This window comes from Syngnathus floridae, chromosome 15 (genome assembly GCF_059516105.1).
Source record: "Syngnathus floridae isolate MCC-2025c chromosome 15, RoL_Sflo_1.0, whole genome shotgun sequence".
Classification (NCBI taxonomy): domain Eukaryota; kingdom Metazoa; phylum Chordata; class Actinopteri; order Syngnathiformes; family Syngnathidae; genus Syngnathus; species Syngnathus floridae.
This window is the reverse complement of record NC_142427.1, coordinates 6820847-6839607: the sequence shown is the minus strand read 5'-3', so window position 1 is coordinate 6839607 and position 18761 is coordinate 6820847. Positions and strand designations below refer to the sequence as shown.

Sequence of the window (18761 nt, the reverse complement as noted above, 5' to 3'; positions counted from 1 at the left end):
ATCTTTGTTGTGCCCAGCTTGAGTCCTTGAATGCAGACAAATGTTAGGAGATGAGCTTTATTGAGTAACAAGTGTACATCAGAGGTTCTTTATACTTGCCCAATCATTACAAGATGAAACGTTAACTAAAACGCTACAGTATGTGTGGGCAAGAAATGAGCACTAACAAGGACCAAGGAAACCTTCTAAAAGAAGTCCATATCATCTGGTGCATCCAGGTCCCGATATTCAATGATGTTTCGAGGATCACCCCGTGACATTCTGAAAACAGTAGGCAAAAAAAGACCCAAAATGAAGAATCCATGGGATCAAAGACATGACAGTGTGTCGATGTTACCTGTTGCGTGGTTTCCCGAGATACCCGCCTTGTCCACGGAAGTTGTCGTAGTTGCCCCGCCCCCCTCCAAAATGGTTGGGGGGGTAAGGGGGTGCGCCTGCAATTAGGGATGGAATTAGGCATCAATATCCACAAATAACTATTAGTCACGCCATTCAGGAACATACCACCGTAACCCATGAGTGGGGGGCGAGGCTGCGCAAAGCCCATTGGACCCTGGGGACCTTGAGGAGAAAACGGCAATGGAGAAAGCAATCCTGTAGTAAAAAGACAATGAGGAAAAATAAAAGATCTCATAATGTTGGAAGATTGTCAGACGATCCTTTCATTCAGTCCCCCTTTATGAGTAATATTGGAATCGGAAGTGATCAGTCAACCGCTGACAGCCCACCTTGGCCCGGAGCTGGAAGAGGAGGAAGTTTCATCTCCGGCAGAGACGGCCTCTTGGCATCCATCAGGAAATTGTTGAAAAATGCTACCTCTTTTTTCACCTCTTCAATTTTGTCCCCATGTTTGTTCAGGATATGTTTTCTCACAAACTCTGGACCCTGATGAACGAGAACTGGAATTATTGTATGCACTGAATGTGGTAACTCGGCAACTGGGTAGGTATGTTGTTGTTTTTTATGTAGTCAACATCCATGTTCATCCAGAGAAGACACTTGCGAGCAGAACACAAAACGTTACCTTAAACTTCTTGCCGCTAAGCGGGCAGAGCCACTTGTCCTTTCCAAGTTCCTGCGTGTTGGCAGAAATAAACTTCTCCATCTCCTCAACAGGGTCTTTGCGGCCCATCTTTAGCGCCTCTTCCTCAGACAGGGTTTCTTTTATGCTATACAGAGTGCTTAGCTTCTCCTCCAACACCTTTTGCCATTGTTGCACTAGTTGAGACATGGGGAAGATTGCCGTTGATGTGGTTAAATGCTAAATAAAACAGCACTATACATATGATGCGACACAAGAGCACTGGCTGACCTTCTCCATGCGATATGCGGTTGGGAGGGACGGGCCCGCGAACGTGGATCATGCCGCAGCGGTTCGGCATCTCGTCCTCACTCGGGTATTCACAGGCATTGTAGTAATCAATGGAATGCACAATGCGCAGATACAAAATCAAACGATCCAGAACCTGAGCAAAGAAAGAATGTTACATGGAATCAACTACATTTAAAATAAAATGACAAGCCTTTAGTGTTCCAAGCAAACCTTGGCAAGTTTCTCATCTTTCTCCACAGTCATCTCCGTCGAGTGGCCCTCCTTGACATTCTCGTCTTGCTCCATCCCGCCAGATGAGCCCAGCAGCTCCTCCTCTTCAGCGCTCACCTCCTCTATTAGGTAATCGGTGATGTTCTTCAAGATGGGATTTTGAGTTTTCTGAATTGACAATGACAATTTCGAGGAATTACTAAGGCAATCTGGGATCTCTTGACAAATATGTTTGCGTCGTAAAAAAACCAACACGGTAATTACTTCTGTGCTTTGGCTTTCTTCTTGTGGTGGATTGCACCACAGTTCGCCTTTCTCGTCCAGGGAGTGAATGAGTTTGGCGGCCATTTTGATGTCGTTGCGAACCACCTGCTTGTGCTGAGTGATGCCGTTCACGTTGCGCACCCTCCGTGCAAGGTCCCTGTTCACGCTAGGGGCCAACTCACAGTCGCGTGGCTGTCAAAGGAGACAGTGGAGATCCTTAATGTGCCCATAAGGGTCTCCGTCTCAGGCCTGGTTCGCTGCAGCCTGACGATACAGCGACTGGAATTGCGGATAGCGTTCGATTTACTTACACGGATGTTCTGAAGATTCCAGCAGACCTCTTTAATGTTGACACTGCGGTCAAAAGTCACCCAGCAGCGTCTGTAAAACCTGCAAAAGTAATTAGCTGAGTTTGAAATTATTATTTTTTTTTGCTTTAAGCTCGGAGCCACAATTGGATAGCAAACAATCAAACTGGTAAACAAGTTATGAGAGCGCTAAAGTATAAACTAACCTCCGTTCTGGATGAGGGTCAGCCAGGCAGACCCGCAGGAATCCAGGGAAGCGGCGACACAGCTACAGGTGGTTTATATATATATAAAAAAAAAAAAGGTTAGAAGAGTTTGCTGAAAGGAAATGAGGAGTCAATGAAGAGTCATGAGTGCAGCTTAGCCTCATTTGATCAACTCACAGCTACTATCTCTGCCTTGGATATGGTGGGGGCGATGCTCCTCATGAAGAGCGAGCAAGTCTTGTGGAGAGGTCGTGGTCTAGGAGTGTCATCTTTAACTTTTTTCTCCACTTTCTTCTCCTCTACAGCATTCTGTTTCGGTTGCTCCTCTAAACCGTTAGACGAGAGAACACAGATTGTTGGGTAAGAGTGCGTGTGGTATAAATCTTAAAATGCTTCTCACGATGGGATTTTGCACCTCCGCCTTCCTCCTCCTTGTCTTCCACCTCTTTCTTTTCAGAGCAAACTGAGTTTGAATCAGATTCAGAGTCAGACTCGCTTTCAGAAGCGCTGGCTTCGTCGTCGCTGTCTCCGCTGCGCTTGCGTTTTCTCCTCGGCTGGGGAAAATCAAAGAGTGACAGAGGACGTGAGGAGGGCATGTGGGTCCGTTCTGTTTAATGGGGAACGTGACACAAACCTTCTTGGGTTCAGGTATTTCTTCTTTGATGGCTTCTTTCTGTCCCTCTTTGACATCATTGGCCGCTGTAGCCATCTTCTCAGTGGAGACCGAATTGCTCTCATCCTTTGAAACAGTTTGACCGTCAACATTAGGCCCATTTTGAAATACAACATTTCAATAATTAATTTCGCCACATTTAGATCCAAATGGCACCAACCGAAAATCAAACCTACTTTCTCATTCTTCTTGTCTTTTGCCGCTGAAGGTTTGCCGTCACCGTCAATGTTCCTGTGATGGTTGCCCTTGGGAGGTTCGGTTCCACCAGATGCCGATTTCTCCCTTTCTTCCTCCTCCTCAGCAGGCAATTCCAAGATGCGGAGATCGTGGTCTGTCCCTCCTTCCATCTTTATCACAGCTGCAAGCAGGCAACAGGGGCAATTGTTAAAGCCCCAACACAGATTTGTCATCCGGCAAAAACACTGGCGGCGTTTGACAGAATCCTCACCCGCATCCAGGACCTTGATGATCGCTGGCGTCTGTTCGATGTCCAACGAGAGGTTATCAAACCAACCGTTCTCCATCAGAAACATGAAGACATTCAGGCGGCTGTTCAGGGCTCTCAGTGCCTCCGACCTAAGTCGACTGGTTTCGTCTGGGTGGTACTTGGATCTGAACCTGTGTCCAGAGTTTTGGGGTCCACGAAACAGCAGGGAAGGGAATGGCGAGGGTGGGATGTATGGGATGCAAAAATTAGAAAGCACAAAGTTACACTCAAGTCCCAATGGTACAATGGCAAATCATCATTAGTCATCACTTGCGGGAAATTTGGAAAATGCAAAATTAAAATCAGTAGCTAGAAATATACAAGATGGATTAATACAATCCTTGTTTTAAGTCTTACATGTTGAGACTGATCATCATGGCTTATTGATAAACTAGGTAAAAAAGTTGGAGATCAACTCACCACAACAGAAGAAAATTACAGCACAAAATGAAAACAAATAAAAACATTCACACACTGAAATGTTCATTGAGTGAACTACAGTTACCTTGTGCTCTGCCACTTTATTAACAAAATAAATACAGAGAGGTCTCCTCTGTAAGAATGGGCTCCACTTCACCACATTTGGTGTTTCTGTATACACGTATTGAGTTTAAGGATTCAATTTGATCCAAATAGAAAAAGAAAATGGTGGAGGAAAAAGCCGAAAACAAGAAAACTCCTAGCACGGGAGACTAGTTGCCCTGTCTGTCTAAAAGCCCTGGTACTGTGTGTCTAAGAGCAACTGCATTGTGCGCAGTGCATGCCCTTGCTGTCTAAGTCGAACTCTTGCAGACTTCCACTTTTTCTTGAGAAAGACACGCCATGGCAGTGGGGACGAGGGGAAGAAAATGGTTATGGTCAAAACACAACAAATTTACATGAAGCCTGTGGAACATGTATAATCAGCATTATCAGGAAAACTGGGAAAAAAAACTGGAAAATCAACCCAAGTTTTGTGAACAAGCTTGTTTGAAATGGGATGCTTAACCGGTGATAATGGAAAGAAATTTGTCATGTTTGATCGACTGTTTTCCAACATTTGCTATTTCAAGCATCAACTGCAACCAATTGTGCAATTTGGGTTGATTTTCAAACAAGTCAAAAGTTAAATTTTGGGACTGTTCCTACACTGTGGGTGCAACGCCAAACAAAGAAATACACTATTAAATTACAAAGCACTAGGCTATGCAACGGTAATGTAAATTCTTCATGCATCATCAACATTAACTTTACAGTAAAGCACCCACAACAGGACCAGGCCAACACACTACTCTATAAAAATCAAATCTATGAATGGTGCACACGATTAGCAGACTTAATAGCGATTCTACCAATGCAAGATATTAATTACAACTATCAAGACAATTCAGGAACTGGAAGACAAAAGAATTCAGACCGTACCACTCTTCATCTTTATGAGCCAAAAAGAAGTCCTGCATCTGTTGCCGGCGGTAGTCAAGCTTGTACTCGTTGTAGCGCTTGACCGCTTCGGTCTCATCCACAGAATCATCCAGTGAAACCAGGAACTCCTTAAAACTCTTCATGATTGGTGGGGGTGGACCAAAATCCATCTCATGGACATTCCCAAGTCTGAGCAACGACAAGAGAACCATTTTAAGTGGCTTAATGGACAGAACATCAATAATATGTCTTGAGTATTATTGTTATTGCTGCTTTGAAGTAAATCTATAGCTGTGAAAACAGGTTGATGTCTTATAATTAGACAAGTGCGAACCAAATCTGAAAAGTTCCTTCAGTTCCATTCAAGTCTCTCACCTAGCTTGAATTGGAATACCGTGATGAGGCTGCATGAGGTGCATGTCTGGGTGTGCCCACTGCTGTGGTGGACCATAACTGGGCCCCCCTCCTCCGTAGCCCATGTCGTAGCCGCCACGGTAGGGATCTCCACCGTGGTCATCCCTGTCAGGTTACAATACTTAAGTAATGAAGAAAATGACATGCAAATGACTAATGAGGAATGAATTTACCAGTCTCTTCTCATGCGTTTCTGCTGGGGACTCATGTCGTGTCTGGGAGGGGTGAATCTCTCCCTGCGACCTCTGTCGTAATCCCGATAATCTCCGCGGCTTCTCCGTTCCCTGCCCCTGTCCCACTCTCTGGCAAATGGAAGCCAATCAAAAGGATGGATGACACATTGAAAATATTAAGGAATAATTTGATAACTTAATATCGTGAATGTGAGAATGAATATAAATTAGTTTATGTCAGCCATATCACTAACTATGTTGCGTGAGTCTAAACATATTTGATTTACCTGTCATTCCACTCATCTCTATGTCTGTCTTCCCTCTCTCTGGAACGATCGTAGTCACTTCTTTCCCGTCTGAATTTGTCCCTCCTTCTGCGATCGTACTCGTCGTCACTGTCTCCCATCTTCATTATGAGAAAGGCAAAAAGTAGACAGATTAATGATTAAACGACGTGAGCGGTGAGACACAAGGACAAAACCATCATTGAGTCAGACGTCGCAATAGGCGCAGCTAAATTAGCATGCTATGCTAACACAGCCCTTTGTCGTTAGCAAAGAGTGCATTTCCTGTCAGAATTGTAAGTTATTTAAAATAAAGTAGTACCACGAGTAAAATAACAAATTAGTAGCTTAAAACTGGTCGAAAACGAACAACACAGCTGCTTTAATTACTTTACCGAGGCTGATATCGAGCATGCGCTCTAAGGTTAGTTTAGCCGGCAAAGAAATTGGGGAAAACATATTTCATTTAGAGTCCAGTATTATTGGAGCGATGTGTGAAAGAGTTGATGAAAATGAAAATGTATACCTCTTAAAGTGTATTGTTATTACTATTTGGCACGCTTGCTTGTCCTCGGTGTCTTCAAGTCCCCGGTAGTGTTCTTTGGGTAGGTTTTTCTCTAAATTTTAAAGAATATTTTTTCTTAGTAAGGAGCACATTATCGCCACCTGCCGTCTGGAGTGTAAACTGCCGTTTCGTATTATGCATGGACAAATTTTCAAGTACAGAGCAGCTTCTCCATTTTGGCTGAAATAATTTGTTTAAAAAAATATTAAATGCAATTGGTGTTGCAATTAACGACGCAAACATAGATGCAATGCCCTGAAAAACGAGGATTCAAAAGAATTATGATTACCGATGGACTGCAATAAAAATTCTAAATTCAAAAAGAAAACCTTTTTTTCACGGTTGTTAATTGGTAGTTGCAACCATATGGTTCTATTAAAAAACGCCAATAAACACACTAGAAATTGTATAGATTTTTAATTTAATCTTCCATTAATCAGTCAGTAAATTGGTGCGTCCCATTGACTAACATCCTCAGCATCATAATATTTTCATCAATCATTGTACTTTACATTTTAAATGTATTGAAGTCTGACAAGTACATATTGTAAAAGACAGTAAGTGTGGGATATGAATACATCTGTTAAATGTATGTATTAAAAGGAAAGTGCATATATTACAGATTACAGCCTTGGGAGCAAACAAGAATGTCACTCTGAGTGTTAAATGATCAAACCAGTATTTAAACATGTCAGTCATTTAAAATTCTGAATTTTGTGTTTTAGGATAGGGGGACAAACTAATAATGTACAAATCCACAAAATCAACCATCAAAAACAAATTAAATAGACCTGCCCCTTTTAAATATATTCCAGCTGTTACTAGGATCTCCGAAAGCAGAAAATGTGTATTTACACAGAGAAGCGAACCAGTTTTAAAGTGTTCTTAAAAATTGGTTTTAATTTGAAATTTGACAGCCTACAGTCCTCCCAGATGTAGGGGAACATGACATTAAACAGTTTTTGTGTGTAAATTAAGTTTGACTAACACTATCCATTACTCACACTTACGGAAGCGAAGGACCTCTACTTCATTTAAAAGAAAAATTTTGCTGCACAAAGAAAATACAAAACCGAGGAGTGTGAGCTTTTAGTTTCTAAACATAAAACACATGTACATGTAGGCCAAATTAAGGCAATGTGTCTGTTCTATGCTAATTCCACTGACTTAAAATAGTTCTTCATTTAGACCGTTCAAGCACACTGGAATTACAAAAATAGTAAGAGGTGGGACGAAGAAACTGTATACGTTTACAAGTGGCCTCACCCAAGGAAAAATGTTGTCATACGTGTTACCATTACAGTATTGTCCCTCATGACTCACAAGGGCGGTCACGGTTTTCTTTGCAAGTGAGCAGTTTGGCTTTTTCTCTTCTGTGCGAGTGTGCAACAAAAGTTGACATAAAACAATGTACTGTACTTGATAATGGTCCAAAAAAAAAAAAAGGTTGGAACATAGGCACACTGCACAGAATGATTATATTTAAACTTGTGGTTTTGATCATGAACGATATAAACGTTGCAGAACAGCCTGACTATATCTAGTGCATATATTTAGTGTGAGCAAGAAAATAAGCCACGGACTAACTCAAAAATAAATTGAGATTCAGACAAGAGCGGGTGCCAGTGCTTGCACTAGGTGTATATGAGCTCAGCAATCTGTGATTATTGCCCTGTTAGATCAAATGATAGAAAACAGGAAAAAATAAGTACTGCCATAACTTTTTAGTTGTGAGCTAAACAACAAGAAGCGCAAAGGTTGTGACAGAAAGGCCCTTTTTGTATGAATTCAGATCGACGTTCCAGCCATTAGATGTGCACTGTGCCCCTACCAATCAGCTGAGCGGTGTCATCGTCAACGTGGTGCCGCTCATCTTCTGTGTCATTGCTTTCTGAGTCTGTGTCCTCCTGGGGAGAATAATAACCTTCGTAACCCAGGACGGGGCAGTCGTCGTCAACCGGCGAGGCGATGCACTGAGCGGTGGTCATCGTGGTGGCGGAATACACCCCCGGACTCCCAGAAGGGGAGCCCTGGTTGGATGCACGAAGCAGAGGGGTGCGCTCCGAGTCGGCTTCACCCTCCGTTCCTTCTTCTCCGCCCTGACCGCCGGTGTCCTCCTCAGATTCGGACTCGGAGTGCTCGGGGTTGTTGCGGGTGACTCGCTGTTTGCACACGGGGCACGTCTTCTTGGTCTGGGTCAACCACGGGTCCACGCACTTACAGTGATAGGCTGAAGAGAAATATTTAGTTTAAGAAAGCCTTACAGAATGACATGATGGCACCACATTACGTCCTTTCCTGAATGTCAACAACTAAAATTCCCAATCCATAATTCTCTTGACCCCGCATTTAATTAACCTAAAATAGGGATTAAACATACATAATATGCAAATCTATCCAAGTAAATTTAGGCATGTGTCAATAACTAAATCACTGTACATCCAGTCCATAAAATCACTCTATACAATGTGGTTCATATAATAAAATTACCATGTGAACAAGGTAAAACCCGTAGTTTGTCTCCTTCTTCATACTCGTCTAAGCAGATGGCACACACATCATAGTCATCCCCTGAAATAAGAAGAAAAAACTTATAAAATATGTTTTAAAAAAAAAACGCAACATATTTACCCTTTTTTTTTTACCTTTGGTGAATTTGTGAGTAGGAATCCGCTTCAGTTGTTCCTTGGACAAGCGGTTTTTCCTCAGCCTTTTTCGATGCTGTGCACAGCGTATAACCTGAAAAACAACATTTTACAGGTGCTGCGTAAATTCCAGCAGAAATTGCACATTTGTGTTCAGACAAAACGTGTGTGTCAGGTTTATTGACTTCAAATATGCAGGAGTGAGAAAATAGTCACTAAACTCACCAAGATAATCAACATCACCAGGATGATCATGACAATCACTCCGGTGAAGGGAATAAGGTAGTATGAGAGCGGGAAAGCAAACTCTGGCTTGAGAATCACATAGGCTCTGCAAATTCATCGTAATAGAAAATTAAAAACCCAACACTGCTTTGAGACCTCAAAAGAAACGTTGCAAGCAATACTGTGCATTTGAAATGTGACCCTTGCTACAGTTTTTAATTTCGCAATCTGTACCCTTGCTCTGGAATGATGAAATTCTTGAGAACTTGTGAGGCATAGTAGCTGGTAAACACTGAGGGGATATCAATCTCCTCTGCGATAGTAGCTAAAAGCACAAAAAAAAAAAAAAAGAAAGAGACTGAGAAATGATAAGATTCCTTAACGTGATTATCCGTTACACTACTTACCATTGCTGTAGTTCATATTGAGCAGAGTATCAGAGTACATGTTGTGAACGATAGCAGCACTGTAGCCAGCTTGCTGCGCATGCAGGACCTTTAAAAAGTGTCCCCTCTCATGAATTCAACTCGGTCACACAAAGTAGCAGATAAGACTTGAACCATTACTGACCTTTCGATCAAAATTACAATCATAGCGTCTGATGAGAGCTATGAATTTAGTGATGTTGGCATCATAAAACGGCGGCAACGGAGGAGGAGGGTCAATTGTGGCACAGCCGTTAAGAGGCCGGGACTCCACTAAGACTCCCTGTGAGATCAAGACAAACACATTAAAGCATTGTTTCCTAAACATTATTGTAGTAAATGAATTATTTCAGAGCAGTGGAATATTTCATGCAAGACACTTGATCATCTCTCATGACACATCAATGTTCCCCAAATTTCTTCACCATGATTCCTTCCTTAGGAAGTGTCGATCCAAACAAAGCAGGTAGATCCTCAAACAGCATGGTCATATTTCTATAATGCTGCCAAAACATAAAAAAATACACACACAAGATTACATCCAGATACTTTTTATGGATCATACATAAGTAACGGTGTGTGTCCAGATGCAGAACAGCATTACTTACAGCATAGATATATGCATGTGTGGGCAAGGGCGCTATGCAGCAGAAAGTGATGGAAAGGAGTGTTATATGCACCCCCATCCACCACCCACCTTGCTGAGGCATCCTCGGATGGGTACAGTTGCACTATAATCATGGAAATGAGAGGGGGAACTCGTTTTAGAGAATAAGTAAATTCAAGCAAAAAATAATAATAATCGATCAGTCTTAATATCATCCCGGAGTATGGTTGTCAGCTTGTATTTAAATTACTTGTACATCGTATTAAATATTTTTAACTATACATTATTCATCAATTGCTAAACAATTTTCACACATATTGTGATGCACGCTTGTAATCACTTGACGTAATAATCGCGTGTGACCGCCAACAGGAAGTGCACAACTATTCATAAATCCAAATGTAATCGTTTCAATATTGAACTCGCCAGGTTAACAAAATCGATCAAACATTCGCACAATTCATGTCAATGTTCACCGAAACAGGATAAGTACTTAGCATTGTAGCTAGTCAGCGACTTACCACGATAACTTGTTAATGACGCGGCGCCTTGAAAATGGGTCCCAGGTTTCCTCTTTTTTCCCCCTCCTCACATGTCACTGTGTAAAATTAGATTTATTTAGCAATCTGGCAAAACGAGGTATTGTCCGTGTACGGAAAACGATAGCCAAGAAGGATTAGCACTAGCTGATGAGCGACTTGTTTTGGTAAATGTTCGACAACGCTTAAATCCTCTTCACAACAGAGTGGCCTGTGTCTAAGAAACAGAACTTACGCACATAACAGTTGAGGGGAAATACAGTTGGATGATTTGTTGGTTTATCTGTAAAGGCGACAAAATTGCTCAGTTGTCTGAAGTTGCGTTCACAGGTTTGTTTGTTATTGCGGGCTGGCTTCTGCCTGCCCTCTTCTTTGTGTTAGCATAACTGACTCACACCAGCATCGTGCACCACAGCGCGATTAGCGGATATATGCGGTATCGCAAGACAACGACACGAGTTTGTAAAATTTGAAATTCCTCCATCCATTATCTGAATCACTTTCCCTCACTTTTTGAAACATATATCAAAAGAGATCATCTGCACTTATATTGTATCATCTTGTTTTATATCAATGAATGCATATCGTTGAATGAATGCACAGGGCAAAGGTCATTTTTTGTACAATTTTTTTCAGGTAATCCAAAAGAACACAATTCAATGAAGCGGTGATGATCAATGTAATATTTTACTCCATGTCAACAAAAAAAATCACAAAATGCCACCGCATTTAATATTAAGATCGTAATGTATCTTGAAGATCACATTGTTGCAGATGTGTAAATAAGAGACGTTCCACACAGCAATGTCTTGATGTTCTCTTCATGGACTGCATGGCTCAACTCATAGAAAATGAGACACGCAGCATCTACAAATTAGAAAGACAAATAACATTTTATCATTCATACATAAATACAACGCTACAGTTTTTGTGATCTTGAAGTGCATCACTCACAGGAAGCCTTTCCCGCAACCTAGAGGTCCAAAGAATAGCTCTGTTGGTAGACAAACTTTTCTACAAATGCCTTTCAAGGTGGGGCATGACCATGGAAAGGAAGCGGCCTCATTAACTACAACTGAAATCACACAGAAGAACAATATTGAAGACAAAATCCAAATGTATGGTGACAAAAGCAAACAAATAGGAGGATACCAGCACATACCATTCAGCAGTAAGACAAGCAAGAGGGTCCAAATCACCACACGACAGCTAGACATTGTGATTCCTACTTTCTGTTGCTTGGAAATGAGGTTTAGGCAGGGTTTGCTCAGATTTTGGTCCAAGGGGAGGAACAACAGTAATAAGAAGCAGCAAACTGACCATTTCAGGAAAAGATAAGGATCCCTTGAGAACATACTTTTCTTAATCTAATTTAAAGAAACAAGATAGCAAGCCAACGTAACTAAAACATGTCATGAGACAAACATTACCAAGACGGCAAAATGTTTCCCCCCCCCCCCTCCCTGATTTTAAAATTTGATTATCTTTTCTGCGGAAAAAATAATCACTGGGTATTTTCAGGAGTCTTTTTTTTCTCAGAAAATCTTGCCATTCCAAAATGAAATAAAAGCTATTGGTGATCACAATTATTTTCCTTGGTACAAAGGATCACTGGCCTTTGGAGACAATTTCATCAATGTTACATCAGTATTCTCCAAAGGGAGATCAACTTTGTTTTCAACCCGTCCATCAGCTTTATTCTCCAGGCACTGCTCAACACACGAGGGACTAATTGCCTTCAAGAAGAGTGGAAACAGCAGACTAATAAGTACTAATGAGCATGTTTAAACTGTATCATGTGGGGAGAAAACAACATGTCATCTTACATAGTATCACTGTGTGTGTGTGTGTGTGTGTAGTGTGCGTGTGCATGTGTGTGTGTGTGTGTGGGTGTGTGCATGCATGCATGTGTGTGTGTTCTAAACCTCATTTGATGCTTGACCTCATTTGATTTGGCCATTTAGAAACAACACAATATTTACTTAAAAAGAAAGTCAAACACAAATTTTCTTTACAATATGTTGTATACACCCCACTAATGTACACACGGCATTTGTGATCAATATCATGTTTGTGGAACATGATTCAAGTATCAAAATCCATATTTTTATCAGTCTTTAGGGGCAGCTATTTTGCCACTTGCTGTCGACTGAAAATGACATCACAGCTTCTCAGTGTAACAACCAATCACAGCTCAGCTGTTTTCTGTTGTCTTTAACACTATCTCTTTAATTTTTATTCATTAAAAGCAATTGTGGCTTTAGTATCTTGCTCAAGGACGCTTAGTCACAAAACAACCTTCGGCTTGGGAGACAACCACTCGAGTGTCCGACAAATGCTGCCGTCAGATTAAACTCAAGGATGTCCGTTCATCTGTCCTCCATTCATTCTTCTCTGTACCGTTGTGTTGGGGCCTACCCCATTTTATTTTAATTGAGAAGCAGAATAATCATTGCGTAGCCTGCTGGCTCTTAAAAAATATGTTATTAAATATCCAATTTTCCTACTGTAGATATTTTTGTCTGTGACCAGAGCTCAGTTTTTTCTACATCATTCATATTTAGTCATATATATATATATATATATATATATATATATATATATATATATATATATATATATATATATATATATATATATATATATATTTATATTTTTTTGGGGGGGGGATTTTATTTATTTAAGTGTCATTTGAGCAGAGCAACACTATGTTCATGTGAACCAGTAAAACTGTCACATAGGACTTGTCAAGGGAGCCTGAGGGGGAGGGGGGGGGTGACCATAGAAACAAGAATCTGACCAAGAACATCCAACCCAAGCCCATCTGTATGCTTAAAAAGACGCTCGTGCATGGTACAAGCTCAGGTGCGTGGAGCGTAAGACCTCATCACAGGTACTATGACAATATATGAAAGTTACTGCAATCTATTTATGCTGCAATACAATTGTTTGCTTTTCATGTCTTATCACAATTCCTCATTGATTCCTTTCAGGATGAAGAACACCACGACCCTAACATTCACCATGACGGCATTCGCGACCCTGGAGAACTACAAACATGTGTTCTTTACTCTCTTCTTCTTCCTCTATATTGTCACCATGTTCCTCAATTTACTCCTGATCAGCACCATCCACCGATGCAAACAGCTGCACCAGCCTATGAATATTTTCGCATGTATGTTATGTTTCAACGAAATCTACGGGAGTAGCGCGTTGCTGCTTCCGGTTATGAGTATCCTTTTGTCGAAGACGCATGCAATCAGCGTCAACGCGTGCCTCGCTCAAGTCTTCTTCTTGCATACATTTGCAGCTTCCGAGTTGTGCATACTCGCTCTCATGGGTTACGACCGCTATGTTGCCATCTGTTTCCCTCTTCACTATCACACCATCATGACTCCTTCCAGGATCTACAAACTGATTGCAGTTGTGGGCCTTTATCCGTTTGTTATATTTTCTTCTTATTTTAGCCTCACACTGCAGCTGAGTTTTTGTGGGAGAGTCATACCCAAACTATACTGTGTCAATATGGAATTAGTCAAAAATGCATGTTCAAACGCATCCCTCATAAGTATTGTTGGGCTTGGGCTTGTTGTGTTGTTTGTGTTCCCTCAGTTGATTATGATTATTTTCTCCTATGCACAGATATTCAGAGTTTGTAAAAAATTATCTAAAGACTCACAGGTTCTTGCACTTAAAACATGCGTGCCACATTTATGTTCTGTTTTAAACTATAGCATCGCGTCCCTGTTTGAAATTATTCAGACTAGGTTTGATATGAGTTATGTTGCGATCGAAGCGCGGATCTTCTTGTCAATGTATTTCGCCATCATTCCACCTGTCACCAACCCGCTGTTATACGGACTCGGAACATACCTTGTTCGAGTTCAGATTATAAAACTGTGTATTAAATATAAACTCCTTCCATTAAAATTGGCAAAAAGGATCATTCCAACCGAGACTTTTACTGTGAGCAAGCAATAAATGTTTTTTTTATGAATTGTATCATGCCTGATCTGGTTATATAAGATTTTTTTTAATTAGTACTACAATTTGTTGTTATATTTATTTGTTTGTGTAGACATCTTTTGAGTCACCAATCAAGTTGTGTTTTAACATTGGGATTAAATCAATCTTTATTTCCTTAAACCAGTTTAAAAGTAAAAGTGGCCTATCTAAACTGAAATAGATTTTAGATTCAACTACTGTGTTCATACTTATTTTACTTGTTTTATTGATTTTATGTACAAATTTATTCATGAATAAGACACCGGTCGATATATTCAAAGTTTATGATCAAGAATAAATAAACGTGTAATTAAAATTGCATTTTATCTGTCTTCTTTGTCTTAATAGTTCAAACTGAATGTTATGCACGTAAAGTAAAAATATAAACTTATTTTTGTGAGACGCTGCCAACAATGATAACAAGTTTCACAGCAGAAAACTTGCCAGCTAAAATCCCAAAACACCTCATTGATTATGAAAGTAAGTTCTGGCGACAGTGAATGTTGCAAACACTTATCGCATTAGATTATACCAAATACAAAACAATATCTTGTGGTTAAAGATTAAAACAAACTAAGTAATAAGTCCCAACCAATCAAATTGATATGTAACAAACACACATTGTACAAAGAAAACACAAACAAGGGACAGTGGAGGAAAGACGCATCGAGGGAGTTTAGGGATGGCAAACTTGTGTGACCATAGCAACAAGAATCCAACTATGTACCCGGAACAACAAAGCAAGCCCACCTTGAGTAAGCTTAAAAAGATGCCCTCGCACGGGATGAGCTCAGGCATTCGGAGCGGAAGATACCAACTCGCACAGGTACGCTCAACCAATATTTGGAATCGACTGTGGTCGACTGAGCTTCTACTGTATTTATCATGAAATGTTTACGTGATCAGCATTTCTCATTTTGGTTCCTTTCAGGATGGAGAACACGACGCTAACGTTCACCCTGACTGCATTTGCCTCTCTGCAGAAATACAAGCACGCGTGGTTTGTTTTTTTCTTCTCGCTTTATGTTGCTGCCATGTTCCTTAATTTACTCTTGGTCAGCGTTATTCACCAAAACAATCAGTTGCATCAGCCTATGAATATTTTTGCATGTATGTTATGTATCAACGAGATCTGCGTCTGCACCGCATTACTGATTCCGGTGATGAGCTTCCTCCTGTCAAAGACGCACGAGATCAGCGTCAACTGGTGCATTACTCAGGTTTTCTTCCTGCACTCGTATGCGACTTCTGAGTTTACGATACTCGCTCTTATGGGTTATGACCGCTATGTCGCCATCTGTTACCCGCTCCACTATCACACCATCATGACTCAGTCAAAGGTCAACAAACTGGTTGCATTTGTGGGGCTCTATCCAGTCATTGCATTTGCATGTTTTTTCTCTACTACTCTGCAGCTGAGTTTTTGTGGCAAAGAGATAGTAAAGATGTACTGTGTCAACATGGAACTTGTCAACAACGCGTGTTCAGTTCCATCTTATCTGAGTATTTTGGGCCTTGCGCTTGTACCCGTGATGAACGGCCCTCAGCTGATCATGATTTTTTACTCCTATGTTCAGATATTAAGAGTTACAAATAAAGTATCAAAACATTGTCAAGTTAGTGCTCTTAAGACGTGCTTACCGCATTTATGTTCCATTTGCAATTTTAGCATAGCCGGCTTTTTTGAAATTGCCCAGAACAGGATCAATATGAGTCATGTTGCGATCGAGACACGGATCTTCCTGTCAATGTATTTTGCTGTCATTCCGCCTATCGCCAACCCGCTGCTATACGGACTCGGGACATCTCTTGTTCGAGTTCAGATTATAAAACTGTGCATTAAATACAAGATCTTGCCATCAAAGAAAGCAAAGAAGGTAATTCCAACTGAGACTTTGACTTCTAACAAGCACTGTGTGTGTTAACTCAATGATTCAACATTTATGTCCACAATCCGGAATAAACGTAAAAGTACACTATCAAAACTGAAATAATGATTTTCAGATGCAACTCACGCATTCTTTTTTATTTACTTTTACTTCTTGTAATAAACAGCGTGTAAATATCATCAAGCGAAAACTTCTTTGTGATTAATTGTGGTATATACTAGCACATATAACGCCTGTCACTATATCTTTGATGTTTATGATCCAGAGTAATTAAATAAATATTTGATTAAAACTATCTTCTTCATTTGTAATTTTCAAACTGAATATGCACACAATTTAATAACTTTCCACGTATGTGGTGCTGCAAAGGAAGAATCATATAAAAGAAATTGGAATGTATATAAATATTAATATAGAACCCTTCTGACAGAAACTGATCTACATTTTACTTATCAGGACAAAAACTTATTATAGCTAACATACAAGAACACCTCAATGATTATGATGATTATCTGTTATTTAAGAGAGCATAACATACATTATGCTCATTAGTAGGCTGTCAATGCCTTTGGGAGCAATTAGGAACCTTTTAATTAGGACGATGAGACCCGATCTAGTGAACGGACAAGACTTGGAGGAAATGTTTGTGTAATGGTGATGTAACAAATGATAACTTATGTTAGCATTGAATTAATCTCGGCAAGAAGGAAATGAAAAAGAACTAATGTATTTTGAGTGCATTGGTGCTAAGATACATTTTTGGTTTTAAATTTTAAGCAAGATTATGTTAAATTTGCACAACAGACTACCATTCTTTGACTCGTATGACAGTATGAAATATGTAAAGCGACATTAATATATTCTGAGGGCAAGAGTAATGAATCAGAATCAGTTTCATTGACCAAGTTTGTGCATGCCAAACTCTGGTTGATCTCAGTCTCTGTACAACATTTAAGTGACGAACAACATTCAGGTAAGATCCGTGTAAAGGTGGGTGCCAGCTGTTCAGCACAGACTTCAAGGCAGGAGGGGGACACGCCGTATGGGCCTTGTGCCTTCCTGACCTTCTGTCTCCGGAACATCTGACACACCTCTTCATCACGGAAGTGCAAAAGAAAAAGAGTAGCTGTTAACAGTGATGGATGTGTGAACAGGGTGTGGTTGTTGATTGTGATGCAGGAGGTCCTATTGTGTGGTTGGACCGTTCAAACTTGCAGTAAAACCTGTTTAGCTGGTTTGCAAGCCTGGGGTTCTCCACAGGATGGGGGGGATGATCTTCTGAAGCCCGTGACGCTCTGCAGGCATTTCCACACTGATGAGGGATCAGGGTTGACAGAGAGGTGTCTCTCCAAGCTCTACCAATAGCTCCTCTTAGCTTTCCTGATCTCTCTGCTCAGTGTGTAGCGATCTGTGTTTTTACAGTAAACAAATCCCGTTTTTCCAAAGTGACAAACTTATCATGTCACAATCTGCAAAACACAAAAACCGTTGAAATACTTCCGGGTTTGTCTTCTTCTTTTTAATTTACAATGTTAATTACTATCATGTGCCGCCACCTAGTGGAATAAGTGGAACTGCCATCTAAAATAAAGAACAAAATTGTAGAATTTAATAATCTGCACAATAGCAGGGGAAAAATATACCTAGAATTAAACCCAACATGTAATCAGTAATCCCATTTTTGTAAAATGAAAACAATATTTGTAACATTCACTCGACAAAATATTTCTTTGAGTGTTGTATCATTCACTTGAGCGTTTATTCCCCTCACTATAGTTACTATAGTAACATGCATTTATTGTAAGAGTGTTCCCTCATTGTTCCATTACTATTTACAGCCATACAGTGTCATCGTCGTCCCCCCCCCCCCCCCCCCCCCCCCCCCCTTCCAACAACCTTAAGAGAAATGTTTGACTTTGTAGGCTCCTAATCATGCAAACCATTAAACCAAGACCATTAACCAGTAAAACTGTCATGCAGGACCTGTCAAGGGAGCTTGGGTGGGTAGGTGGTGGTGGGGGGGGACCATAGTAACAAAAATTTGACCACAGCAAACCAAGCCCATTTTGTGTAAGCATAAAAAGACACTCGTGCACGGCACAAGCTCA

At 40.6% G+C, this 18761-nt stretch overlaps 4 protein-coding genes and 1 long non-coding RNA gene across 8 annotated transcripts; 2 read left to right on the top strand and 3 right to left on the bottom strand.

The window, feature by feature from the left end:
• Window positions 1–6: 6 nt before the first annotated feature.
• Window positions 7–6411, bottom strand: srrt (serrate RNA effector molecule homolog (Arabidopsis)). Of its 3 annotated transcripts, none has more exons than XM_088398186.1 (20): window positions 6280–6411; window positions 5757–5875; window positions 5470–5598; window positions 5258–5401; window positions 4883–5071; window positions 3443–3612; window positions 3171–3352; window positions 2956–3060; window positions 2737–2875; window positions 2499–2647; window positions 2322–2383; window positions 2119–2197; window positions 1544–1999; window positions 1313–1466; window positions 1025–1218; window positions 729–885; window positions 505–594; window positions 338–434; window positions 183–261; window positions 7–25 (listed from the first exon to the last, which is right to left on the bottom strand). In XM_088398186.1, exons 2-19 carry the CDS (start codon window positions 5873–5875, stop codon window positions 186–188), a joined length of 2691 nt encoding a protein of 896 aa, XP_088254312.1. In that variant the 5' UTR covers window positions 6280–6411; the 3' UTR covers window positions 7–25; window positions 183–185. The 3 variants fall into 3 exon arrangements, with proteins under 3 accessions (XP_088254312.1, XP_088254313.1, XP_088254311.1); XM_088398187.1 differs by lacking the exon at window positions 7–25 and having other exon boundaries at window positions 44–261; window positions 1544–1711; window positions 1808–1999; XM_088398185.1 differs by lacking the exon at window positions 7–25 and having other exon boundaries at window positions 44–261.
• A 305-nt stretch (window positions 6412–6716) lies between these two features.
• On the bottom strand, window positions 6717–11155 carry rnf167 (ring finger protein 167). Of its 2 annotated transcripts, none has more exons than XM_088398845.1 (11): window positions 10999–11155; window positions 10742–10818; window positions 10222–10344; window positions 10039–10116; window positions 9759–9896; window positions 9596–9683; window positions 9423–9513; window positions 9189–9294; window positions 8964–9057; window positions 8809–8889; window positions 6717–8548 (listed from the first exon to the last, which is right to left on the bottom strand). In XM_088398845.1, exons 3-11 carry the CDS (start codon window positions 10321–10323, stop codon window positions 8127–8129), a joined length of 1200 nt encoding a protein of 399 aa, XP_088254971.1. In that variant the 5' UTR covers window positions 10324–10344; window positions 10742–10818; window positions 10999–11155; the 3' UTR covers window positions 6717–8126. The 2 variants fall into 2 exon arrangements, with proteins under 2 accessions (XP_088254971.1, XP_088254972.1); XM_088398846.1 differs by having other exon boundaries at window positions 10995–11154.
• A 459-nt stretch (window positions 11156–11614) lies between these two features.
• LOC148386181 (uncharacterized) lies at window positions 11615–18427 on the bottom strand. Its single transcript, XR_015863094.1, has 3 exons — window positions 17877–18427; window positions 11714–11834; window positions 11615–11626 (listed from the first exon to the last, which is right to left on the bottom strand). It is a non-coding gene; the product is annotated as an uncharacterized LOC148386181 (long non-coding RNA).
• On the top strand, window positions 13568–14954 carry LOC148386183 (olfactory receptor 52Z1-like). Its single transcript, XM_088398847.1, has one exon. It carries the CDS (start codon window positions 13658–13660, stop codon window positions 14738–14740), a length of 1083 nt encoding a protein of 360 aa, XP_088254973.1. The 5' UTR covers window positions 13568–13657; the 3' UTR covers window positions 14741–14954.
• Window positions 15429–16880, top strand: LOC148386182 (olfactory receptor 52D1-like). Its single transcript, XM_088398848.1, has 2 exons — window positions 15429–15590; window positions 15696–16880. The coding sequence occupies exon 2, from the start codon at window positions 15697–15699 to the stop codon at window positions 16687–16689; it is 993 nt and encodes a 330-aa protein (XP_088254974.1). The 5' UTR covers window positions 15429–15590; window position 15696; the 3' UTR covers window positions 16690–16880.
• Window positions 18428–18761: the final 334 nt, after the last annotated feature.

Excerpts from the sequence above, each read along its gene's own strand:
- LOC148386183 (XM_088398847.1), top strand. The coding sequence starts at position 13,658 with ATGACAATATATGAAAGTTACTGCAATCTATTTATGCTGCAATACAAT.
- rnf167 (XM_088398845.1), bottom strand. The coding sequence starts at position 10,323 with ATGCCTCAGCAAGGTGGGTGGTGGATGGGGGTGCATATAACACTCCTT. Across the intron at positions 9,684-9,758 it reads ATTGTAATTTTGATCGAAAG|GTCCTGCATGCGCAGCAAGC; the intron begins GTCAGTAATGGT and ends CACTTTTTAAAG. Across the intron at positions 9,295-9,422 it reads TTCATCATTCCAGAGCAAGG|AGCCTATGTGATTCTCAAGC; the intron begins GTACAGATTGCG and ends ATGAATTTGCAG.
- srrt (XM_088398186.1), bottom strand. The coding sequence starts at position 5,875 with ATGGGAGACAGTGACGACGAGTACGATCGCAGAAGGAGGGACAAATTC. Across the intron at positions 5,402-5,469 it reads AAACGCATGAGAAGAGACTG|GGATGACCACGGTGGAGATC; the intron begins GTAAATTCATTC and ends GTAACCTGACAG. Across the intron at positions 2,384-2,498 it reads CCAAGGCAGAGATAGTAGCT|CTGTGTCGCCGCTTCCCTGG; the intron begins GTGAGTTGATCA and ends AACCACCTGTAG.
- LOC148386182 (XM_088398848.1), top strand. The coding sequence starts at position 15,697 with ATGGAGAACACGACGCTAACGTTCACCCTGACTGCATTTGCCTCTCTG.